Source organism: Artemia sp. Qi Xiang Cuo, chromosome 13 (genome assembly GCF_049724085.1).
Source record: "Artemia sp. Qi Xiang Cuo chromosome 13, ASM4972408v1, whole genome shotgun sequence".
Classification (NCBI taxonomy): Eukaryota; Metazoa; Arthropoda; class Branchiopoda; order Anostraca; family Artemiidae; genus Artemia; species Artemia sp. Qi Xiang Cuo.
The window spans coordinates 1,004,122-1,031,794 of record NC_142806.1 but is presented as its reverse complement, the minus strand read 5'-3'; the positions used below and the strand labels follow the sequence as shown (position 1 = coordinate 1,031,794).

The following is a 27,673-nucleotide window of genomic DNA, read 5'->3' as shown; positions in this document are numbered from 1 at the left end:
TTTTTAATATAAGCTTCGTCAAAACAAGTCGATTAACTTTGTAATAAATGGCGGATTTTATCATCCTGGAAAAAAATAAAATTGCTAATTATTACACAGCTGAAGAACATGAAAAACAATTTGAAACAAGAAAACATTCATTGTCTAATATAATGTTTAGAGTTGCTCCAATTTTCCTCATCTGTCTTTGCTTTGTGAATGTAATTTTAAATTTTACTTTTATCTTAGTTTAGCCAAAAAATCAGGCAAAGCAGCAAACTCGGGGAAAATTACTACAACACCGTGTATTAAGATGTTGGTCATGCAGAAGACTCAATCGACAACACGCTTTGATAATATTTTGTCTTTCTGTTTATTTAACTTCAGGTCCTTTATTGGTGCTTTGGTACTTGGTACTGATAGTGGGAGACGATACATCTCTTATTGGCTATCCTAGGCCTAGTTTTTGGAGCTTGTCTCCCCATGGGTCTATCACAAGTATATACATGTATATTTTAATTTACAGATTATGATAGTCTTCATGGCAATTTCTGCGGCTTCCATCAATATCGCAACATCCTTCAGTTGAATCATAACTCTCTCTTTAAGTCTTGCTCTTGCTTATAGATGATTTTATTTCTTGGTAAAAAGGATTTCTGAGGAAATTTGGGGTCCCGTCGAAACAATTAGAGGCTCCAAATATCTGAATACATCAACGGCAGTATCTCTTATTGCTGGACCTTGTTCTGCCAGTGAGTCATTTTCTTCTTTTTCTAAGTAATTAAATTTTGAAAATTCTATGTGCTGAAAATTTCCAACCTAATTTGGCAGCAAAATTTAGCTGAGATTTTTTCAATTGTATGATAAAATTGTACAATTTGGCTGAAGGGTCACGACACGAGTATAAAAATTCATTTGAGGTTTGAGCTGCACTATACTAAAAACATACCTGTTGTTCGAACGTCTGTGTGTGTTTATTATAGAAATGCAGCTTGGTCTTCATTGTTGTTTATATTTAATAATATCTTTATTGTATATTTTGTAAGAATGATTTTTTATTTTATAAGAAAAATTTTGGGTTTTGAAAGAACTGGTTTGTATTTTGTATGAATCTATTTTGTACTTTGTAAAAACTATTTTGTATTTGGTAAGAGCTATTTTCGGTTCTGTATAAACAAATTTGTATTTCGTAAGATTTGGTTTTAAACACTATTTTGAAACTTTGTAAGATGTATTTTGAGTTTTATTAAAGCTATGCTGTATGAAGATAATATTTTTTATAGTTTCTAAGAACTATTTTATATTCTGTAATAACATTTTGGGTTTTGTAGGAAATATTTTGTATATATAAAATTTTTGTATTATTGTGTATTCTATATGTTGTGTATTATTTTTGTATTTTTTGTATTTTGTAAAAACTATTTTGTATTTTATGACTCTGTTGTATGTCTTAGGTACTATTTGTGTTTTATAAATATTATAATTCTTTGTGAGACCTATTTTATAGGAATTATTTTGAGTTTTGTAAGAAGTATATTCGATTTTGAAGGTAATATTTTATGTTTGTAAGAACTATTTCGTATTTGTATGAACAATATTTTATTTCATGTCGACTATTTTGTATGAACTATTTTGAACTTTGTAAGAACTTTTTATATTTTTTTCAGAATTATATTGAATTTTGTTACAACTGTTTTGTATTTTCTAAGAATTTTACTGCTTTGTATGAACTATTTCAAATTTTTAAGCAATATTTTATACTTTCTATCAATTATTTTGCATTTTTTGTAACTGTCTTGTATTTCCCAGGAACAATTTATGTTCATTAAGTTCATTATTTAGCTTTTGTATTAGATATATTATTATTGTAAGAAATATTTTGTATTTTGTAATAACTATTTTTGATTTGTAAGAACTGTTTTGGATGTTTGTAGATCTTTTATATATTCTTCAAGAGTAGATCTATTTTTGAGCGTACTTTTTGAATTTTTAGGAACCATTTTGCATTTTTGTTACTATTTTGTATTTTTTAAGAGCTATTAAATTTTCATTAAGAGCAATATCTGAATTATATATGAGGTATATGGTAATTACAAGAACTATTTTTTATTTTATAATTTTTGTTTTGTTGTGTAAGAATTATTTTGGATGTTTTTAGATCTTTTATATGTTCTGTAAGAGCCAGATCTACTTTTGTTAGTAGTAGTTATATTTTATATGAATTTTTGTTTGTTTTTTAAAAATTATTTTGTATTTTTTATGAACTATTTTGTATTTTGTGTATTTACTTTGTGTTTATTATCTTTATTTTAAACTTGTGCAGAAAAAGGACTTGAGTGAATAGGCACAGCCGTATATTTTCCAACCAAAAATCAATCCTTTAACTTCAGGGAACAGGCATCTCGAAAACCTGTTCTTTCCACGACCCAATCAAATTATGAGTTATGTCTTGAATTGTATTCTTGGAACCCTTGGCCCCAGTTTGTTCAGATAAATATCCTCCCCAGATTCTTTACTTTTGACCCCTTAATGATTTTCCTTCCCCTAGTAATAATTATTAATTTTCCTTTAATTTTGGTGGTGCAATTCTGTTTCCTTCTTTATAAGCGTAGTTGATTACAAAGACCACAAGGAATTAAGTGCGCCGCTGGGGATGTTTGACCAGTAATTAGTAAGCCCTAAGATTGGCTGGAAAATATCACCACCACTCCATCACCCCTTCGCAGGCAAGCGGCCGGCTGAACGGGCTGGGGAAAATTAGAAGTGTCAGCTAGTTACTTCCCTTTTTGTAGCGTGACTGATTACGGTAAGATTTTTTATACTATATAATCTTTGACTTTTTAGCCTAGGTCGAGTCCAAGGAGATAGTTAGAAATATTACCGGTAACCCTTGGCCTTTAAAGTGGCCCCTGGGACCATTCGATCACGCTATAGTTTCCTAAGGCAGGGTATATTATAAATGCAGCACAGACGCGTACCCGATAGACACGGATCCGTTGGGGTAAGAGCAGGAATCCCACTAACATTTGGGCCGACAAGGGGTTCTCCCCCTCAAGTAAGGAGCATATCAACCTTTCTGCCCCATTTTTGCATCAATAAGTGTCGACCTCTGAAATTTACAGCCCAATAAGTGGTGCCAGCGGTATAAATCAATTGAATAAGTCGTGCCAGCGGTATAAATCAACCCAATAAGTGATGGCAGAAATTAAAAGTCCTATCAGTAAACCAGACAGTAAAAGATTCTGTGTTTTCGAAGAGACAAGTATTTTAGCCCAAAACAGTCGCCTATTGTGTTTACATATATAGAAAAAAAAATCACAAACAAATTTTTTTATCTGGGCCTAGACTAGTTGGATAGGTAATAAAATTTACCAGTCAATATATCACACAACAAATTAGTGTGCAAAAATAAGGCTAATAGAGACGCAGCAATCTTTCGCAAGAGACCGGAAGTTGCATTGATAAAAGCATTTTTGTTTCGCCGGATGACGTTAAGTAAACCTTGAAATAATGGTGAACAAACGGAGAATTTAGACAAGATCTCTGGCGGTAAAACAAAAATCGGATTCAGACACACAATTGTAAGCGATGATGGAATTTCTTTAGGAGGACCCGGTTTAGATGCACTGGTATTACTACTACTACCATCACCTAAATGCTCATGCATAAATCTATCTGTCCAATCCGGGTCCTCAACCATGTCTTTGTCACAAGTTAGATCATCTAGGTTGGCCATAACCCCACAACAATCATTTCAGAAACTCCTATGCCACTCCGTATTGTCAACAAGTAGAGTTTCCTCATCCCTAAACTCTAGTGGCAGTGAAATGGCTGGTCTAGCCCAATAAACATAGTTACTTCAATATTCGATGGTGGTGCTAAGTCACCGATCTATAAGAAACAGAGTTTATTTTCCATGTGAAATATTTATTATTTATGAACTTAAAAAACTTTGTCAATTTTTCATAGTCATTGTCCCACCACCTGAACAATTAAAAGAAACAAAAGTTACATGGGAAATGTCTTTCATAATGACAACAGAAAAGTCATGTCAAATGAAGAAGTTTTTTGTAGAGTTGAATAAAATGGTTTAGTCAGGAAAATGAAGCCTTATTCTAGAAGCTTTATTCTTACAGCTTAAGTTAGAACAAAAGAATGATGTGTAAAGCTAATGGTTTTATTCAGATAATGTATAATAGTCAGAATAAAAATCCAAAATAGGGATCTAAATCCGGTGTTTGTGCCTCCTGATCATAATTCTCCACTAAACTCATACATCGTTCAACCGAAGTGGTATGTTCTATAAAACATAGCTCTTCAGCCTTGGGTAACGGCGATGTACCCAATACATCGGATGGTGGGTGTGGTGTAGGTTTTTTTTCAATAATTTGTATTTTCTTCTGAGGCTTGGTGGTGGAGGTGTTGGAGGTGGTAACAGTAAACCTGAACTAAATAAATCATAGCAATACAAATAACTTTTTTTTCTTACACATCAACAATTAAAGTGTCCCTCCCATGATCCCTCATTTTCTATAACAATCCTTATGACTTACTACATGTGACTAGCTGACTTTAAATTATTAAGAGTAAAAATAAGAATTGATGAATGCTATAACATAAAATAAAAAAAGGGTTATCTCATCCCTAGGTTGGCCGAGAAAAAACAATACTGGCTGGCTTAATCAGCCATCCCCAAACACCATGGAAGGAATTTTAAGTTGCTTTGGTTATTTCACAACCGGTCCAAATAATGCACTTGAAACACCTGAGGGTGGTGATCTTTACGATTATCTGCCACCCCCCCCCATTGTGATTAATGACACTACTACTACTATTAGTAGTAGTAGTAGTAAGGAAATAATAACCCTACGTCCAGATTTTTTTCTTTTTAACTCTGCCTTGCACCATGTACACTACATGAGCACACTTTCTATTACTGCTCTAGTGAAGATAATTTGTAAAATTTATAAAATAGTACATCTTTTCAGTTTCGAGTGTTATGTCCCAAACACGAGGTATATTTTGGAAGAGATTTGGGCCTTTTCCATCATTCCACCTCAGTGTATTTGCAATACCATTATCACGAAAACAAATGGATAACTGACATATTATCGACTGCTGCCCCAATGGCTACAGTGGCTTTTTCCTTTTTCCTAAAATCACTGCTAAGGTCTGTTGGGCTTGAATTATCACAACAGGTATTTAATCTCTTTCAATCTTTATTTACTTAATAGATATTGATTTTATATGCTTTTTTTAATTGTTTGTAGTTACTTTTTTTTGTTCTAATTTTTAAGGAAAATCATTTTTTTAAGATTTGAGAGCTGCTATAATTCTGAAAGATCTTCCGTTTTTTTTTAAAAAAAGAAGATCGCTTTCATTTTTCATTTTTATAATTTTTCGTTGATGACTTATCCTATCCATCTTTAGAGATAAGGACCTAAGCTTTTTCAGTTTCTTATGTTTTCTTAGGACCATAGATTGAAAAAAAAGTCTAGTAATCCAACGCCTGTCCCGCAATATAGTTACACACACGTAATATTTTTCAAACTATCATTGCACTCATGATATAACTGTTAATAATTCGTCGAGTTTAACACTGTTCAACGTTCAAGCTAATTTTGACTAATCAATCACCACGAATATTAAGGAAAAAATTTTTGAAATTGGAAAACAAGGGTCTTCAGAACAGTAGTTTTTATATCTGTTTGAAAAACATGGTAAAATATACAAAGATGTAGTATTAGAAGGCAATACTGGGGAATATTTTAGTATTTCCATTCTCGTTTCATGCTCATTTTTTTCTATATCGAATTTCTGCGTTTCTTGCATTAATTTGACATCAAAATGAAGGTTCATAAGTCATATTTTTTTTATATATATGTTTAATCAACAAATGAGACCATGTGTTGATTCTGTCATTAAATTTAAATCGTAACTGTGAAAACATACATAATGTATTTTTATATTAAAAAAACTGGTGTTGAGGCTCACCAATCCTCTGCTTTTGCACAACCTTTCTGTTTACCTTCCCCAGTTTTATCCAGGCATCCATTTAGAACTGGGTTGACTCTGGCTGAGCTTACAGGGTCCCACCACTGATTCCCATACTATGCCAAATAACCAGCAACTCCAGGACTTGAATCCTTGTCCTCACGATCAAAGGACGTCAAATCTAGTGTGGTAACTATTGGGATAAGACTTGGATACAAAATCGCCTAGCCATGTCAAAAAAAAACAAAAAACAAAAAAACACTCGTACCCAAGAGAATGATTCAAATTATTTTTTTCAGAGATAATTACAATATTTTGTTCTTGGTAGGTTGTTTCAACATCCGGAATGTTCTTCGTGATATGTTGGAGCGGCATTGTTCACGATGTTCCAGTGACACGAAAAGTAGAGACTAAGTCCATTCAACACGTCACATTCACTACGTGTTTTTAGTGACGGGAATAGCCATTATCAGTCTTGGCTAAAACATCCGATACATGTACCTGGTAAGAAAAATTTACTTTTTTTCATTTATGGCTACAGGCAATCACTAAAAACCCAATGCTTCGTTTAAAAGCAAGGGACAAGGGATGGAAAAAGCCAATCGGTGCAAGGGGGGAAGTGTTCAATCGAATACACAGATAATATCCTTGAATTTAAAGTCATGGATTGCTTTTAAGGGAATTCTTATTGCACGCAGACTGCTTGAAATTTGTCATTGCTATCTTTACAAAACAGTTGATTATCTGATTATTAGCTATTCTCTCTCTTTAATCAAATGACAGAGATGAAGCTTCTGAAAGAAAACTTGCTATTGCTTACAGAAAAGTAGCCAAATTGTTAAAAAAGATAAAAAAGATGAATAGAAAGTGTATGCTTATTGGAGACTTTAGTTGTGCCTTACTTCAGAATTCAAGGGTAAGAAATGAAACTTTTCTTTCTATTTTGTCGAACAGCTTCACGGTTATTCTAAACTACAAAAATTGTACTTTTATTTACTTATCTGGATGTACGTTTAACCTTGACCATGCAGTATTTCTCAATCCTCCCAATTCAGATCTAACGGTTGAAGTCGGTCTGGAGGTGAATGTAGTGATCATATCCCACTGTCCCTCTCAATTCCCAGAAGTGGTATTCATTCTTCTGAACTTGGTAAAAGAAAGCCAAAATCTTTTCATCTTAAATGTTGGGATAAGATTGATAAGGATATCTTCCAAGTGGAGTGCGACCGCATATTGGATAAAATTCGAGTTCCGTTTCAGCTCCTTCAGTGGCAACCTGGGATGGACCAGTCTGCGATACCGATTGAGCTGAATTTTTATTGTGCACAGATTACCCATTCTCTAAAAATAGCCGAGATGTACGCTGTCTCTATAAGAAAGTGTAGACCGGGCACCGAGAACTTTGGATGGTCTAAAAACGAAAGCCTTAAGGCCGCATGTCAATCCTCGAAGTTCTGGCTACGTTTGTGGAATGACTCGTTCGGCTAATAATAAGACTAGAGAAGATATAGCTACTATCAGTGAGATACAATGGTATTCGTATTTTTTGAATCAGTTTATTGAAGCTGATGCTAAAAAATTTGAGAAATTTGAAAGAGAACTAAACGATTGACTGTTTGGTCCCGGACTGGGCGCCTTTGTAGTTCGTACCAAAAGCTCGAGTGAATTTATACGGGAGCTTTAAAAGATAAAATCGATGGATCGTGATGGTATATGTTCCCTTCTTTTTCAAAATATGCCTGATAAGATGATTTTTCATTTTTTATTGCATTATCAAATGGTTTTTTGCAGGGATGTGGTCCCGGAATCTTTTTGTTAAGGTATTATTTCACCAATCATTTAAAAAAGGCAAGGATCCATATCAGAGTTCATCATACCGACCCATAACTTTTTCCAATGTATCTGCTAAGATTCTTTAATCGCTTATAATTAATAGTCTACACTCTACTTGCTATACGCCTCCTTATCAGTTCAGATTCCAGCCTAAGCTTGGATTTTTCCATGCTCTAAAATGTTTGTGATTGATGCAGATGAGTCCGATGGGACCCTGATCCTTGGAACTTATGATGTTAGTAAAGCGTTTGACTCGCTATTGCATCCCCAGGCAATGAATGAGCTTCTGAAACGTGGAGTATCGTCTGATTTATTTAGACATATTCTTTAATGCACCACCATATGAAAGATAAAATACGTATTCCTGGAAATGATTTTTTGACCAAAAAAATAGCCATTAACATTGGAGTTTAACAGGGTGCGATTACTTCACCCACAATATATAATAATGCAATGCTGCCAGCTCTCAGATGGATTTATCGATACTTTGTTATGCAGATGATGTTCATAATGTTAGTAGGACCACTAGGGGGTTAGAGCAATGTTTCCGAGAAATTTCTGAAAATCATCGTGGAATTCGGTTTTCCATAAGCGCAGTAAAATGTGAAGTTTTGATTTTCAATGAGTTAAGTGTGACTAGAGATGATGAGGTATCTATAGATTTGATTGGTATTGAATTAAACTCTTGTTATGAGATGACATATCTTGATCTCTCAGTCGGTAAGGATCTTTAAATTCTTAAATCTTTCAATTGGAGGTACCAATTGGAGGAAAACTAAGCAGCTAATGTTGGAAAATATAGAGAGTAAAATCCGTCGTTCATATGGTGCGATTGAAGTTCCCAATTCCATTTGAAAAGAGCCCTTCTCGCACGGACTTTTAGTAGTGTATCCCTGCCATATATTCTATATTTAGTGCCGTTTTTCCATACATGTAGAGAATTATATCGTCTTAGAATGAAGCGTGCGTTTTGCTAAGTATCTACTTTGAGTCCCCCCTTGGACCTGTAAATCGTACCTTATAGGAAAATATATCCGATCAGATCCGTTTGTCAATCTATGTGAGTCTGATCTTCACATTTAACCCTTAAGCTAGTTCGGACTTTTCAAATTTATTAGCATAAATCTTGTAGAAATCCTTTATGTGAAGCAGATCGACCAGCATTGTGACGTACTGTTGTCTGGGGTCTGTATGGCCTGGTTGTCTGTTTTTGTTCGCGTCTTTTTTATATGTGTGTTATAAAATAATAACGATACTTGACAGCTTCTGATGCAGGTAATGAATGATAATCAAACTATTAGATACTTAGGGGCTGTTTCATCCTCGAATTATTTCTGCTATAATGAACAATCTTTGTTCCAACCTTTGAAAATTACAAGCGGTTCGTTCGCCTTTTGTACTATTTTCGTTTACAACGGTGGCTCACCTACAATGGTAACTAGAGCTTATCATGGTCAAGGACCATAGAAATTAATAGCAAAAACTACAAGCTTGTGTCCATTTCATCATTATTTAGGGACTTAAGCTTTTTTTGCTTCTAGTCCTGTGACTTGAATCAAGTTCAGTTGAATTATAAGCTACCATAAGTAGGGGCGGATACAAAATTAATGTTTGATGGAAGGGGTGCTAACAAAACTTGGCCTCCCCAATTAAACTGTTTTGCCTCTTCACCCCAGCATAACATTCGGTCACTTGGGGGGAGGGAGACATGATACTTTGCCCTGCTGACTCAGTCCCCAATTATAACCGTTCTATCTGCTTAATAATTCGTAATATAAATCACTTTTCAACGGAAATTACCTAGAGGAAAGATTAGAACGCTGAGACAAAAACCATTTTTCGGCCGTCCTAAAGAGCGAAAGAAAAACATAATTCCAACTAACAATTTTACTAACGTTCTGTGAGGATTGTAAAGTTGCTGCCTATCATCGTTAGGGAATTTCTTCACCAAATCCAAATGTTGGATAAATAAAAAAGTGGAATGTCTAATATTGATTAGGCAAAGTAATATGATTAATTTCTACCTAAATATCTTGAGTCAGAGTTTATCATTTTATCAATAATAGTGACTGAATAGAATCAGCTTGATTACTTTTAGGTCTAAACCAAATTGACCTTCCAAAAAGTGGCAAAATTTTGCCTTAACCTGTTTTGAGCTGCGTACGTATGCTGCAAAAGTACTTTTTGGTACTTTGATACTTTGATAGATTTTCTTTGCAACTCGATAGATTTAGATTGTGAAGATCTACTCAACGATCTCTACTTAAATTTCAGACACGAAGAAAATATAATTGACAATTTGGCAGATGACGAAAGTAGCAATACAATGCGAGCCCAAATCTTTGCAGAAATTGTAAAAGCCATGGACGTATCATTGACTAATATTTACAGAATGTCACCTGTAATATATCTGTCAAACTCTGATTCTTCTGATTGAGATAATACAGCAAATTGGATTTGGTGAAATACAAATGAAGACCATTGGTTCCACAGGGATTGTTTCTTTAAAACGTTTAAAACCGTACCTGAGGCTAAATTAAACTTTCTAATTTGTAAAATATTATAGCTTTTGAAAGAGATAAATTCAACAATAGTGTAAATAATATTCAATAATATCTTTCCAAATGAAAAATAATGGATGACCTGAATCCAATACAAGAACTGATTCAGATAAAACAGTTTAATCAAATGAACTTCATAATTATCCATAGATTATAAAATTTGTTCATATTCGCACCAATTTGTTCCTAGACTCAATTATTCCGAAGTAAATAGAGGTAAATTTAGGATTAATGAATAGGTTTGGTTTAAGAATTACTACACACTGAAATTAGACTGAGCGATTTCTTTGGCTCAAGAAAATCGGCCTCTTTATTTGTTTATACTGAGTTATCTATGCTATACTTAAAAACTTAACTATAAAAGTTAATTACCAAAAAAATCTAAAAAAAAGGCTCATTAAAGGGAAGTTAAGGGTGCTCAACTGTTGCACAAGTTTCGTATATCTAAAATTCAGGGGTAAATCAGATATTCCTTTCTAATGTAAATTTAATGGTAGTGGGACAATCTAAATTGTGACAAAGATGAAGAACTAAAAAATCTTGATATTAGCTAAAATTCATTGCCTATTGTATATTAAAACATTCGGCTCAACTAAAAATAAAAAAAACAAATTAGTGCTAGAGGCCAATCTGTTTTTCTTAATGAAGTTTATTTTTTTCGATGTTTAATGAAGGCTGCTTAGTAGTTTAACCCAAAAAGAGTGTAAATAGAAAATTATTTGTATATATTATCAAAGAATAAAAGCGAGATAAGAAAAAAAATTTAATTCTATGGTACTCGGAAGTATTGAAGAAAGTAATATTTCATTCGTCGTTACACTTAAAAATAAGCTATTCAAATAAAAATTTTTATCTACAAGTCTGGGTTAGAAACTGGTGTATTGTCATTTTTATTTCATTTTGTGTTTTATATTCCTCGTTTATGTGGTTTTTTTTTAATATAAGCTTCTTTAAAACATGTTGATTAACTTTGTAATTAACGGCGTATTTTATTATCCTGAAAGAAAATAAAATTGCTAGTTTTTACACAGCTGAAGAAAATGAAAAACAATCTGAAACAACAGAACATTTAGCGTCTAATCTAATGTTTAAAGTTGCTTCAATTTTCCTCATCTTTCTTTGATTTTTGAATTCAGTTTTAAATTTTAATTTTATCTTATCTTAGCCAAAAAAATAAGGCAAAAGCAGCAAACTCGTGTGAAATTCCTATCAAACAATGTATTTAGATGTTGGTCATTAATACGACTCACTCGATAACACGCTTTGATCATGTTTTGTCTTTCTCTTTATTTAACTTCAGGTCCTTTAGTGGTGCTTTGGTACTTGGTACTGATAGTGAGAGACAATACATCTCTTATTAGCTATCGTAATCTTAGTTTTCGGAGCTTGTCTCTTCGTGGTTCTATAACAAGTATATACATGTATATTTTAATTTACAGATTGCGATAGTCTTCATGGCAATTTCTGCGGCATGCATGAGTTTTGCAACATCCTTCAGTTGGATCTTAACTCTCTCTTTAAGTCTTGCTCTTGCTGATAGACGTTTTTAGTCCTTGGTAACAAGGATTTCTGAGGAGATTTGGGGTTCCAACGAGACTAATAAAGGCACCGGATATCTCAATATACTAACGGCAATATCTCTTATTGTTGGACCTTATTTTGCCAGTGAGTCATTTTCTTCTTTTTCTATATAATCTACTTTTGAAAATTCTGCAATTTTGGAGGCCAGATTACGGAATTAAATTATATTTTTCTAGGACCAGTTTTATATTACAGTTGTTATATGATTATTTTCTGATTTATGGATTAAATACCAAAAATTACAAATACTAGATGGCAAGTGCCAAAAAAATATTTTGGCAAGAAAACTGTCAAGGTGTTTTTAGACATTCTATTTTTTGTTTGATAAAATACCTCTTTGGTTTACAGTGGTATGGACTTTTTATTTATTTGTATAAAACTACTGTTATTTTTTAGAATTCTATGCTAATTGGTTTTAACTAAAAGTAAATCCAATACAGCTCTGCCAGTATCAGGTCCCTGCTAATTTCTTATAATCATCAAATGGATTGGCAACCAGTCTCCAGGAGGGGATAAAGGTATAAGAAATGCAAGATGAGTGGAAGTCATAAGAGGTCTGATTCATAGATGGGTGTGTATCAGAGGATTTGTCCTGGGTGATTTGGTGAAAATCACAAAATTATACTTTTACTTTGTTTACAAAATTATACTTTTAGTTTGTCCAGGGGATGTACAGAATCCTGTCAAGAAACTAAAAAAAAAGATGCACAGAAACCGTCATAGAGACTATTTGATTCTAATTGGCCTTTTATTTTCAGGATGCCTCATTGTTTTGCTCCTAAATGCACACACCATTCAAGGTATTTCAGCTGCAGCTTTTATCGATTCCCTAAAGAAGACAATGCTTCATACAAGCTCTGGGAATATGCCACACGACGCAAAGGTGTCAAACCAAATCAAGAGTCTAGGTTGTGCTCCTGTCACTTTGCTCATGGTAAGAAAAGTAATGGACCTACAATCTTTGAGTGGAATTTGAACAAGAGGTTTGAGTTGAACTTTCCTGATCTAGAGAGAAAAAGTAAGAGAAAAAGAGAGGAGTCAGAAGTAGTGGATATAGTCTTTAGTCCAAGTGAAGCCACTAACACTGAGTTAGTTGAAACATCACCTTCTCCCTCAACTTCAACTGTTAATCTTGGAGTAAAAAGGATGAACCCTGGTCCATCTCCAAGAAAGTCCAAGCTAAGAGTAGAGAAGTGTATCTTAGAGCATGAACTGGACCAGTTGAAGATTCAAAATACTGAGCTGATAAAACAGTTAGAATACAAGTCCTGCCACATGACTTTTAATGAAATCAAGCATGATGACAGGCTTGTAAGTTTTTATACAGGATTACCATCAACAGAAGTATTCGTTGCAGTTCTTGATATTGTGAAGCTTGGTAAGTTTAAATATGTTATGGACTGGAGTGTCTTAGCTCTTAAAATTGAAGACCAACTTTTACTTACTTTAATGAAGTTGAGGCAAAATTTCAAGTTTTTAGACCTCTCTGTCCGGTTTGGAGTGTCTACCACAACCTGTAAGAATGTGTTTGAGTCACTGATGGTTGTTTTGCACAGGGTCTTCTTTGTTGAGGCCATTGAGAAAAGAGAATTACCATCAGTTGCCAAAAATAACTTGGAACTTCCAGAATGCTTCAAGCCTTTTCCACAATGCCGTATTATACTGGATGCAACAGAGGTAGAGATTGATATACCAAAAAATCTTTATCAAAACAAACTTACTTTTTCAAATTACAAACAGCGTAACACATTCAAAGGCCTTGTTGGAATAGCCCTTTCCAATGCTGTGATTTTTGTAAGTGAACTTTTTCCTGGGTCTGTCAGTGACGAAGAACTGACACGCCAGTCAAAAGTATTAGAAAAAGTTTCAAGCGGAGACCTGATCCTTGCTGATAAGGGGTTCACCATCCATGACATGCTACCTGGGGTGTAGACCTTAATATTCCTCCATTTCTGCTTGGTAGACAATTTTCAGAGGAACAGGTTAAGCTGACGACCAAAATAGCTTGAGCTCGAATTCATGTGGAGAGAGTGATTCAAAGAATAAAAACTTTTAGAATTCTCTCTAATATCCCTTACCAGCTCCGAGGTGATTAATCAGCAATGTTTCAGCTGTGTGCTAGTTTGGTAAACATGCAATCACCAACCATAAATCCCAGCACTGAATCTACTTCTGAACAAGCAAAAGTTTCAAAGCGGAAACAGAAAATGACCATATTTCTTGACAACCTGGAACAGAATGTTAATTCATAACCAGGGTTACCACCCCTAGCGATTTATCAATGTTTCTAGTGATTATTAGTTTTCTCTAGTGATTTTTTTTCTAAATCTAGTGATTTCTCGTGATATAGCATGTAGAATTATAATTCAGTTGAATAAAGCATACAGGAAGCCAACTAATAATAAAAAAAAAATAGTTGTCCATTTAATTTCCTAATATTTTCCAATTTGGATTTATGCAAATATCAAACAGTTTGTGGTAACAAACTGGAAGAATGGAGCAACATGGCTTAATAGTAACCAAAAGTCTAAAAAACCAGAGTTACCCCCCCCCCCAAGTGATTCATCACTATTTCTAGTGATTTTTAATGTTCTCTAGGGATTTTTTTCTGGCTACTGATTTTAATCTTTTTAATGTAAGTAATGGTTTAATCTTTACTACTAATATCTATTCAAAACTCCAATAATTCTCCAAATTCTATTATTTGTGATTCAAATTCCTAATATGCCCATATAACATCCTATTCTTTAAGTTTTAGCTTCATGTACTAATATATCAAACAGTTGGCAGTAACAAACTGGAAGAATGGAGCAACACGGCTCAATAGTAACTTTTTTACTAACTTAACTTTTATCAGCAATAACCTTAACTTTTTAGGAAGAAAACTTTTAGCATGTTTTGATATCTAGGAAAAGATTTCCATGGAAATAAAATTTCCAAAGTGATTAGAGAAACGATTAGAGCTTATAGTCATTTTTGAAATGAAAGTATGCTAATAAGAATTTTTCAGGTTGAGTTGTCTGCAAGAAATCTTATGGAAGGTAGTGGGGAATTTTCAGTAAGGATGGAATTGATAAAAAGTTTTTTTATGGTGATAAAACATAAACTATGTTGTTTTACAGTAATGTAGATTCAGATGAGCAGTCCAGACTCTTTTATAGCTTAAGAAATAGAATGTACAACTGTTACTAATAAACAAAATGTATTGGGAGAAAAAGATTTTCTATGGATCTTTTTTAATAAAGAAACAACAAGCCCAATTTTTATTGAAATTTTTGAAGGGTGGGACTAATTTTTTTTCCATGAACATATAAAAAAGGTCGTTTTCAAAATTGTTGCTGGTATCCCATTGATTATATTAGCTCAACTAGAGTAAAAAAGAAATAATTTATAGAAAAAAGTAAAAAAGAAATAATTGATGAGATCATTAATAACCAATTTCCTCAAATCAGAGGATTGGCCTAGAGTACCAATTCAGGAAAATAGAGGAACAAAGCAAGGATTTTGTTCTATTCTCTGCATACAGATGCCAAAAGACATTTTGAAAAATTTCAAGGGTAATTTTCGCTTTATGAAAAACAAAACCAAATTCTAAAGGTATTTTTTCAAATCTAGGGGGGGGAGTTATATCAGCTCCTTCCGATAGGTAAAGAAACATAACTATTAATTACACTTATGAATAGTATTATATTTCTAGTGATTATTAGATTGATTTAGTGATTTTCTTCAATAATCTAGTGATTTATGTGCTGATTTAGTTTTTTTTAAATAATCTAGTGATTTTTTTCACCAAATAAAATGGGATGAATATATAATATTTTAGAAAAAAATTTAGGCTATATATTTGCACATTAAGAGGTGGAGGAGGTGGGGGGGGAAGCATAGCATATATTACATATATGCACCAATACCCCCCCCCCCTATAACCCAAAAAACAACAGTTTAAACATTGTAAACACCATGAAAACCACGCTTTGCACTCCATTTCTCTATAATGGTCCCTAGCAAATAACCCGTTTGGTGGGTTTTGTTTCTTGTTAGTATATAGCAGTGACCATATAATGCACCAATACGGTTTTTTTTATTACAATTAGCTTTTTTCTATGAACTAGTTAATCATGTCAGATGCATTTTAGGTGCCTCTTTAGTTTTTACTAATGTTTGCAGTTTCTGTCTAGCCCTATAATATTTTAACTTAAAGAGGTCAAAGGATCTCTGAATTAGTCATTTATCCAATTTATTTATCCAATCACTTTTATAAGGTTTTGTTTACTTAAATAGTCAGTACCTTAAATTCAATTTGGATCACCAGAAGTCATCTGTGTGGTCTTGAAACTGCTATGTGTTTTTATTAGTAACTTAGCATTGATTGCTGAATAAAGCATATTCGTGTAAAAATTTTGATATTGTTTTATTCAGAAAACATTTTTAACATGTTTGTACTGACAAGTGACAAGATATTCTATACTGCAGGCAATCAAATTAAATTGTAATAGGCTTTTTAAAGTATTTACACCTGATGTTCATCTTCTGAGAGAATCATTAATATCATTCCAAATATTGGAGGGGGGGGTGTAAACCTCCAGAGAAGCATTTTATGTCACGGCAGTTCCAATGGTGTACTTTATGTTTCAATCTGATACAACTTGGATGAGTTTCACGAATTTGCTTCCAAGATTACAAATTAATGTGAATACTTTAATCAAGTCTAAAACAATAAATAAAAAAATTTGCAAAATTTTAGACACAGCCAGCACTCATTCCATCAAAGAAGGCAAGACCTCATGTTCATAAAAATCTTCAATGTGTGGTACAAACATGCACCAAGAATCAAAAACGCCAAAAGATCCAAAAAGTTCATCATCGGAGAGCGCAGGAGAATTAGATTATACAAAATCCCCGAAAAACCAATTTTTCCCTGATAGAATTTCAACCCCTTGTCCCCCCAAAAGATTTCCAGACGATATGGTTTCCCCTGCAACACCGATAGAAAGGCCCCTGTCATTGCAGGAAGAATTGAACAGAGCTGTAGAAACCCCCGGTATTACTGTAAAGACAACTCCCAAAGATTCAACTAAAACAAATCTGCGAGAAGCTATGGATGTCATAAATTTCCCAATAAAAACGAGTCAAAGTACATTGTCTAGGAATAAAACTCCCAAGGATGACCAGCAAGGACAATATCATGATATAACTGTGCAAAAACTCTTGATTCCTCTCAAAGCTCTCAAAAATCTTTTATATCTCCCGAGTTGAAAACTCAAAGCGAGGACTTAGAGAATAAGCCTTGTACTTCCAAAGGAGTAGAAATTTACGAAGGAAGGGCAGGTGATACCTCAAAAAGTGCCACCTCTAAAAGTTCTAATCTGGATTCGTCGGAAACCAGTTCCGAAGAGTCTGACGGCGAATCAGACCATATAGTAGTTAAAGAAATAGGGAATTTCTTTTTATGGATAAGCATCATAAAGGAATAGTAATTTAAAAACTTTTAATTTACGAGTAAAAATTATCCAATTATTAAAATGCTGTAGAGAAATTTTGTTCAACATATATCAGTTCCCGAAAACAAATTCTAATTAAAAAGTAACACTACATATGATTTAATTCAAATATTTTCCTTTGATACAAAAAGCTACACGTACCATTCCAGTACGATGTATCCAGTCCAACTGAAAGAAGCCGTGATAGGAAGTACTAAGCGAGAAATATTCATACACCTTAGAAATGATCTTTGGTTATTTTCTGTTCCAAGAGAAACTGTTGGAACTTTGTCTTGTTATAATAATACAGGAAGAATACATCCAAGTTACAGGACGGAATTACTGTTACAAGATGAGGGAAAGATAACCATAAAACAAGGATGTCGACTTGTAACAAAAGAGTCAACTGTTCGAAAACCACTAATTACCATGAGCGCAAATGTAATAAGTCCTAAAATAATCAATTTTTAGGCAATTAACCTGTCATACACTATTCCCAATATAGAGATTGAGGAAATGAAAACCACAATATGGTCCAAAATAGAAAAAATAAAGGGACAGTAAAGCTTACATAAATAAGAGAAGCATTAGACTCCCAGATTCCCCTATTTACAAACGAAGACCAAAGATTAACGTACGTGGATGATAGATACGGATTATTCTCAACCAATTTCTGGTGGAACATACTACTTACCGCATGTTTCGTATTCGCGACTTCCCTAACCATAAGAACCTTATTGACTTTTAATTACGGAAAAATCCTGAGACTAAGAAGGCGAAAACCAAGAGAAGCACACGGGGAAACGGCTGAAATGCAGAGGTTAAACCCGGAACCCCATGAGAAGGTCTAAGCCAAGAAAAAGGGAAGACATTAGAAAACGAGTGGGTATAGGGGTCTCCACTCGTCCTCGCTATGTCTTGTTCCCTCGTTGTAGTGTCGTTTACGTAAAAACGTGCGGTTACGACGCTGCAAAATGCGTTTCTTAAACAGCACGGACGTGCGTGAACAATGCAGGCAAGAAATATGTTGTAAAATTATACCTCAAATTGGATAATGTAGAGTAACTTATGTTTAAAGGATTGTTTTAAATCTAAGGGAGAATTTAATAAGTATTGAAGAATTAAATAAGCCTTTTATCGTTATTTCCTTTCTCAAAAAAAAATTTGAAGACATCTCTGTTTTAGATTTCCCAATGGGAATTATATGCATTTGAAACCAACATGATAATAATGTCGTTTTATTATAACCAATGTTATGTAGTAATATCAGTGTATCTTTTTATATTATCTTGTAGGGTAATCTTCACCCTAAAATGCATCCAATTGTTTCGTTTATTATTTATTATAAAGAACGTGTGATTCTGCCTCGTTATTTCTATTACAGGAAGTGGTTTGACATATTGGATATTGATCGTTAAAATGAGTTTTCCAGTGCAGATACAACCTAGTAGAATCTATTTTCATCATACATCAACCACCTAAGAATACTCACCACACATTCCAGGCAATATTCATCCCAGCTTCGCCCACGAAAATTACAGTTACCTTTTGGTCGTTGTTTCTTTGACCACGAACCATATTACGTATCAGGTAACATTATATTTGAATCTCAGTATCCAGTGCATTATCAAACTATATAATCGCATAAATCCTGAGAACCCCATCGACCAGTACAAGATGTAAGTACCTAAATATCACCCATGATAATCCTTATGGACACATGAACCATTTGACTGTATAGTTATGATATTTGATGATCCCAAAAATTAATTATATGACGCAGATTCACGCGTCGAATCCCTTTTGACCATCTCTCGGAATCCATCCTATCCCCTCTGTGTGGAAAGTTCATATATCTGTTATCCCATAATATTACGAGATAATTTCTGAAAAAAAGACCTGGAAACCCACCATTGAATCACAGAAACCAAAATTAACCCCAGTTAGTAACCCCTCAGTGACAATATACCCCTCCCACAAGTTAAAGACAATATGTTGAAGGAGTGACTATAGTTTGATGTCGACCTGTTCCAAATCCAAACTTCAATATCCACGTGATTAACCTAGGAATCACCGCAAAGGTCAATAGACGCAAGCCATGATGTAACAATTTTATAAGAGAACTGTGATCCCCTAAGTGCACGAATGAACAATTTTATACGAGAAATACATTCTCTAAGTGCCTTAAAATATCCCAAAAATGATATGCTGAGAAGAAAATGAACGCACTCCCAGTGTTCGACCCCTTAATGATAAGGCACCCTATGAACTATCAAAAAGCAGGTGAGAATGAACTTTGATAGCACATTCCCGCCCTTGTTATTGGAGGTATTTTTTCCCAGTTGAAAATTAGAGAAAGCTTGTCGTGTGAACACAATCAGGCTCGAACTGTTCCATGAAGAAACTATATTGTAAGTGCTTTAAAAATTTTGCCAAGACGAAAGGAGTGAAGGACCATAATTTACAACAGAAGGATTGAGTACGCTAAAAAGACATGAATGGTGATGAAATAGATGTGGATTCATAGATGTTACTTCTTAATAACTTTGATAACTCAAAAATCCCAATATCCTATCATTAACATTGCGTAGCAAACATCCCCAGTAAAAGTGTTCTAATGTTACCAGTGAACATGGTAAACCTAATATTGTGTTGTAAATCGTTCTTATATGTAGTGTTAGATGTTCAGATAGTTATGTGTAGCGTTGTCGTGCTATTCATTTAATGTAGTGTAAATAGAAAGAAGTGTGCCCTATAAACAGCAAAATCAAAAAAAAATGTAAAACGGGAATTCTCAAAAAAATCTTATGTAAAGGTAGAATAGCCCCAACCTTGTTGGAAATGTAAAAGTAATCAGTGTTAGATGTAGAAAGAAGAAAATCTTTAGTATAGTAGCTAGGCTAGAACAATGAATAATCTTAGTCCGGTAGATGAATTTAAGATAGGGATGTAGAATAAAATAAGAAAGGAAATAGAGAAAATTTTTAGCACTCCTGATTAAGCCAAAATGAAAATATGAAATAATACAACGTCAATCAAATTATGTAGAATAAATAGTTAATAAATTGCGTACATTTCAAAAGCCCAAAGGCAAGCAAGTCCTAATGACGGGACGTCATTAAATAATGGGAAGGGTAATATGTACTGTGAGTAAAATATGATATATTTAAAATACAAAAAATAAAGTTCCTTCTTTCTAAAGATAATTCCAACTGCCTCTAATTAAGTTTAAATCTAGTTTCAAAAAAAGAAAAGTCCTTAATCAGCAAAGAGAAAAATTGCATTTTAGTCTCAGACAAAGAACGGCGCTATCCAGTTTTGAATTTTACTGAGAAGAGAGATCTAGTTCCAAGAATAAAAAAGGTTCTCACTGACCAAGAGTTTAAATTTGTTGCTCAGTCGGCTGATTTGAGAATCAAACATTATTTTGAGTTGAGAAATAAAACCACTAGTTTTGTGGAACAATGTGGTTTTGACCGAACACTACAAAAACAACTAAAATGGCCGTATTCAAGGGCTTACCACTTCAACAATTATGTTGTTCACACCACAGCTGATTTTTTAAATGAAAATGCCTGCCAAGGACCAGGAAATGAAAAAGTGGATCCAGATTTTAGATGCCACCCTCCATGTACAAAAGAATGTGTCCTCAACGATCCAGAAAGTCAAGAAGAGTACTTCGGACAAGGGGAAGGGTTTCAAACCTGTACTGTGTGCCAAAAAAAGGACGAAACAGACCAATTTAACAAAAGTTGGAGAACAGTATTTTCATGAGTCATGTTACAAATGTACAGTTTGTAAAAAGCCTCTACTTAATGGCCCTTTCAGATCCAAAGCCGGGGACTTTTACTGTCCAGAAGACTATGCATCTAAATTCATCAAAATTGTATTTGTGGTTTGCGGTGTTTGGGGAAAATTATTCGAAGGACAACCATGATGCCAAAGTCAATCGGCATTTCCAAAGGTCATTTATTTGTTTTAGACAATTTTGGAGACCATTTCCATGGCGTCATTTATACAAGAGAAGGCCAGCCTATTGATCATTTTTATCACAAAAGTAAAAAGGTAAGTCAGTGAGAGCCTTTTATTTGGTTTCAAGCGGCACTGACGCAAGACATCCAAGTTACCATAATAATACATGGCGAAGGCAGACAGATGTAAATCAATTAGATATGCCTACAGAATCTCATGTCTGAATATCCATTGCAGGCACCGACGCATGAAATAAATCCGCAGGGAAACGTTTCAGGCCCCTCGGAAATATAAATTGGACCCAGAGTGCCCAGAATATTTTATAGGTCCAAACTGATAGTAGTACCGTCTTGTAGTGATAGTATTAACAAGTTACCTATATTTAATGATTTTTGTGTAGCAAAGGTTTACTTTAAAGCTTTGATTGACTCTGGTGCAACGATTAGTATCATAAACTCATGCGTATTTAATATGTTGCCTCCGCATATTAGGCGACAGAGGAACCCTAATAATCCCAATTTAACTAGCGTGACAGGGCATAAATCGGAGGCAAAAGGTTCAATTCGCCTAAACGTAAAAAGGGATGATAGAATCTTTCCGACAAATTTTATAATATGCGATAACTTTCCGTACGATCGGCACAGATTTTTTTAGGTCTAATAGAGTACTATTAGATGTGGCTAACGAAAGGCTTGTCTACCCGGCTAAGGTAGGGAAAGAAATTTTTACCTTAAGAAATTGTAACAGAAGTTACGAAGACAACGTAACAGAAAATAAAATTTCTGGCGGTATAATGTCGCAATCTTTTGAACCTCATATCTCTCAAGGTGTAAATGGAATAAGCAAAAATTTTTTCAATTATTCTGATAGACATCGCAGAGACGAAGTAAACTTAAGTAATAAGGGTATTGAATCTGCGAAAATAAAAATAGGAGATATGCGGCAGTACAGGTCAAACGAAATCAAAAAAATAGTGGAATTATGGAAAAAAGTAGTGACCTCCATTACAGTTCAGGCACAGCCAATGCTATTGACGGATAGCGCCAGTCTAAATTTAATAGACAAAGAAAATAAAGAAAAATATTACGGATTCGCGATAAGGAAAACAAAAGTCCCTCCCAAAACGATGCAAAGAATTCAAATATCACAGATGATTGAACCAGTGGATAGCAAATCTGAAATATGGTTTGCGACCACGTCAAATGAAATTCCTAAGAATCTGCTATGCGAGGAACAGATTATATCTTACGACAAAGGAGAAGGTTTTATTTGGGTAACAAATAACCACGAAAATGACACAATTACATTAAAAAAGGGGACGTGTTTAGCCCAAATCCAATTTTTATCGGAGAATGATTTAAATAGATGGGAGAATTCCAAAAGAAACCTTGTTAACGGCATTAAAACCTCTTTTAACAAATACCCTCTAACTAAATCGCAATTCTTAAAAAAATTTAATATAAATCATATTACGGACTTAGATCTTAAGAAAAAATTATGCGAATTACTATGGAATTTTAAAGATGTATTTTCCACATCTGAAGATGATATCGGACTTATACCTTTTTATGAACACTAAATTTTTAAGACTGGTAATTCTGTAGAAAAACAGCCATATTGTTTGCCTTATAAGCACAAAGAATGGTTAAAAAATAAAATCCATGAATTAGAAAAAAATGAAATTATACGCCCAAGTATAAGTCCGTATAGTGCACCAGTGATCTTAGTACCAAAGAAGAATGGTGACCTTAGACTTGTAGTAGATTATAGAGCCCTCAACAAACAAGTAGTTAGCGATAAATTTCCTTTACCAAGAATAGATGAAATTCTTGACTTTATTTCAAGCAAAAATAAAATTTTTACTTCTTTGGACCTCACCCAAGACTACCACCAAGTGAAAATAGCCGAAAAAGATGTCCATAAAACTGCATTTTCAACATATGAATGTGGTTCATACGAATACTTAAGAGTACCTTTTGGACTTAAAACGAGTTCAAGCGTGCTATTTAGACCCTTATTACATCTATTAAGAGGATTAAAGAATATCATTCATTTTGTTGATGATGTCATATGCGTGGGAGAAAATGCTGAACAGCACTTAGCAACATTAGCTAAGGTGTTCGAGAAATTCAGACAGGGTAATTTAAAATGCCGGCCCGAAAAAGTAAATTTATTTCAACCTAAAATTAAATTTTTAGGAGTAGTAGTGACACAAGGAGAGATATCCCCAGACCCCGATAAAATAAAATGTGTTGAAAACCTCAAACCCCCAAGAACTATGAAAGAATTAAGAGGAATTTTAAGTCTCACTGGTTACTTTAGAAAATTCTTGCGCAATTACGCTCAAATAGCAAACCTCCTCGTGGAGATGGCAATATAAACCGTCAATAAGGTGACCATATTTCCGACGTGTCAATTTGCTCCTTGCTATTTCGCGCAGATGCTCATACTATACACGACTTCCTCGAATCCTGTTATTAATAATGAACAATTTGTGTCTAAAACCGACCCTACCTTAAAAGTCCTTGGCATATTCATTTTAGAAGTAATCCCGGTAGAAAATCCTCATCTTCAATAGGAAACGACTAAACAAAAACAAATAGAAAAAGTTATATGCTATTCGAGTAGAACCTTATCAAAAGGCGAAAGTAGTTATTCCACCACACACTTAGAATTATTATCTATAATCCACCACTTGGACAAATTTAGACACTATTTAATTGGTAGAAAATTTATACTACGATCAGACCATAAAAGCTTGCAGTACCTGCCCACATTTAAAAGCCCCACGGGGATTCTAGCTGGATGGATAATGAAAATCCAAGATCTAGATTACGAATTTGAATATTTAAAAGGTAAACAAAATGCAGCTTGTGATTTTTTGAGTAGATACTCAGAAAATATTCCGTCGGAAGCTGAGGAATCTGAAGTTAACGCTATCAATGCTAAGAGCAAACATGAATTCAATAAAAACAAAGACAAAGACACAGTAAAAGAAAATAAGGTTAACTATTGTCCCTTGTCTTTAGAAAATATAAAAAGAAAGCAAAAAAAGGACGAAATGTGTGTAGAACTAATTAATTATTTTGTGAATGACGATGTGTTACCGGATAAATTCAAAACTCTTAGAAAAGAGAGACAATTTTTACTATGATCTTGATGAAGAAATTCTATGTAGAATCGTGACTGCTGAGACAAATATAAACCAAACATCAATAATACCTGTTACCCCAAAACTTAATAACACCAGCATTTGAATATTTTCATTCAGATATAGGTGGACACTTAGGAGTAACGAAAACTTTCCATAAATTAAAATACGGTCAAAATACGGTATTAAATTAATACGGTCAAGCGGAGGTCTTGACCGAAATATTTGCATTTTAGTTCATATGTTTCACTGGCTTGTATAATCCTCGTTTTTCTCTTTTTTTATTATTGTTTCGTTCTGTCATGATTAGCCAGTGTGGTCTTAGAAATTATTTACGACAAGCTTACGGGGAGTGCATGACCAAGTCTTTTCTTAATTATTTTGATTTTTCCAAAAAACACGCTAACTTAATTAGCCAGCAAGAATTTTTACAGAATTGTAGGTTTCATAGAATTCTTCCGAAGTCTCTTCGGTTTAAACGGTCAAGCGGAGGTCTTGACCGAAATATTTGCATTTTAGTTCATATGTTTCACTGGCTTGTATAATCCTCGTTTTTCTCTTTTTTTTATTATTGTTTCGTTTAGAAATTATTTATAAATTAAAACAATGTTTTTACGTGCCGTAAAAACATTAAAGAATTTGTAAGTACATGCGAAGCGTGTAACTTAAGAAAAAAACCCCAAGCGTATCCTGATCCTCCAATAGGAAGGGTCTCGGTAGCAAAGTACCCCTTTGATATTGTCTCATTTGAATCATATGGAACCAGCGGAGGCTTGCCCGATTCCAACAGAGGTCATACTTATATTCTATCAGTTATAGACCATTTTTCCGGATTCACTTTTGCAAAAGCACTAAAAAATCAAAGCGCGTACGCCACCAGTAAGGCGTTGGCGAAATTATTTTAAAAATTTGGCATTCCAAATAAGGTTTTAAGTGAAAACGGAAGCAATTTTGTTTCAAAGGTAACAAAAGAGTTAATGAGTTTTCTTAATATAGAGAAAATGGTGACATCCCCATATCCCCCACAAGCTAACGGTAAAATAGAAAATAGGCATAAAATATTTTCGAATGTATTAAACATTTATACAAAAGACAACAGGAACGATTGGGATCAATTCTTACCCTATTTAACCAACGTAATCAATACTGCTCATTCAGAAACAACTAAAGACAATCCATTTTATTTACTTTTAGGGGAAAACCTAAGGGGTTTGTCAAAAATAGTTATTTCTTTTTGAAACTAGCTAGGCTGATAAGAAATAACATTGCCTACAGAATGGTGTATCATTTGTCTCAAAATCTTAACAGAAACATTTTTTTAATTTTTTTCAAAGGTTTCCACTAATGTTTAAATAGGTTAATGTTTCAATTTTTCATTGATTACAAATAAACAGGTTAGACAGGCTTTGTATATGGAAACATCTGCGCGTCAGACTCTGGACTCTTTACAACTTTAACGTTTGGTTGGGAATATTTTGCTCTATTAGCATTTATTCAAATTCACACATTTTGGATGAAAGTCAAAGTGGAACGATTTGAATTTCTTAGATGTGAGTTTCTGTTTTGTTTATGAAACAAATAGGTCCTTATTTATGACCCATGTGTAGAGAACCGTGCAAGGATCTGTTTCAATTTACGGCCCTAACTCCCTAATTACTGGATTTAAGGAAAGATTTATTTTCACGTAATGTGGGGTTAAATGAGTGATTTGTTTGAGTACGAGTTCGAATGATTTTGGGACAATTAAAAACATTTCAAATATATTAAATTGGGAATGACGAACCAAGGATTGTTTTTGCTGCGCACCTACACCTACAACCTTTTTTGGTGCTAGTAGGCACAATTTTTATTAGCAAAAATTATTTGAAGTTTTATTTACATATTTTTTTTCCTCTAAAAAGAGCTGCTTTCTTTTGCTTAAGGAATTTGGAATTCGGTTAGGGTGTGAATCGTCGGTTATTGGTAAGTTTATTTGTTCAATTAAAGTGTTTTTAAAGGTAAGACTATTTTATATGAGTATTTACAAAAAATGGATCGAGCATTTTCTAATTAGGAATTGACATCTATTTAGGTTCAGAGAGTGAAACCAGAGTAGGAGTGTAGGAACCGCATGTACCAGAAATTATTCGGTACAGCGGGCAATATAAATAGAGTGCATACATAAATTAAATACAACTATTGTTTTAATTAATACTTTATCAATAATAACTGTTCCTGCAGCAAAGGCCCTAGTTTAAAGAACATCCTGAGCAGGGTCGTATCCAGGATGTTTTTTTCTGGAGGGGGGATGGTCTATAAAAGGATTTCTTCTAGGGAGCAACTTTAAAAAACGCATAAAACCTTTTTTTATATTCATTTTCGTTACGTTTTTACGATCCAGAAAAATATTTCGTGGGGTGGGGTTCAAACCCCCAGACTCATCCCCCCTTTGGATAACGCCTTGATTTTGGGGTGAGTGGCTGACCTTTTATGATTTGGGTTTATTGTTTTGATTTATTCTATCTGTTATTTTAATGCACGTTGTCAGCTTTTTAATTTTTCAAATTTTTCCTTCTTTTAATTTTATTCTTTTTGAGATTTTAAGAATTGTTGCTGGTTAATGATATTAGCGTGTTTTTTGCCTAGATTAATAAGATAGTGATTTATTGTATTCATTGACTTTTTTCCAGATAAATCAGATAAATCAGCTAATCCGAAACGCCCAAATGAGAAGCCGAAACGCCGAAGAAAGAGACTACATTTCAGAATGTCCAATTGGTTTTCCCAGTCCAATGCTATCATCAACATTGGAAACGACAACCAAATTTCTTTTAGGCCTAAAAAGACGATCAATACCCCAAGTGAAGAAAAAAAGGAAGCAGAAAAACAAGGAAGAAATGTTTTTGTCAGGGGGGTTCATAGGTTGGGGAAAAGGTGTAGGGAAAGGGGGGGGGTATGGGAACCCTCGGGGGATTTTTTGGGGAAGTTCGATCCCCCTGTTCCAAATCCAGGTGATGAATAATAGTGGTATTCCAACTTTGTAATCCAGTGGTAATCCAATTTTGTAAATCCAACTTTACTTCCAAAAACTTTAATAAACTTGAAATTGTTTATTTTTCTTTCCTTGAATTTAAGTTCTTGTG

The 27,673-nt window shown here is 33.9% G+C and overlaps 2 protein-coding genes across 2 annotated transcripts in view; one reads left to right on the top strand and one right to left on the bottom strand.

Moving 5' to 3' along the window:
* The window catches only part of LOC148944829 (uncharacterized), a 476,758-nt gene that overhangs the window by 375,363 nt on the left and 73,722 nt on the right, over positions 1-27,673 (bottom strand). The window lies entirely within an intron of this gene.
* LOC148944830 (uncharacterized) lies at positions 12,708-13,880 on the top strand. The gene has a single exon (XM_089099473.1). It carries the CDS (start codon positions 12,708-12,710, stop codon positions 13,878-13,880), a length of 1,173 nt encoding a protein of 390 aa, XP_088955599.1.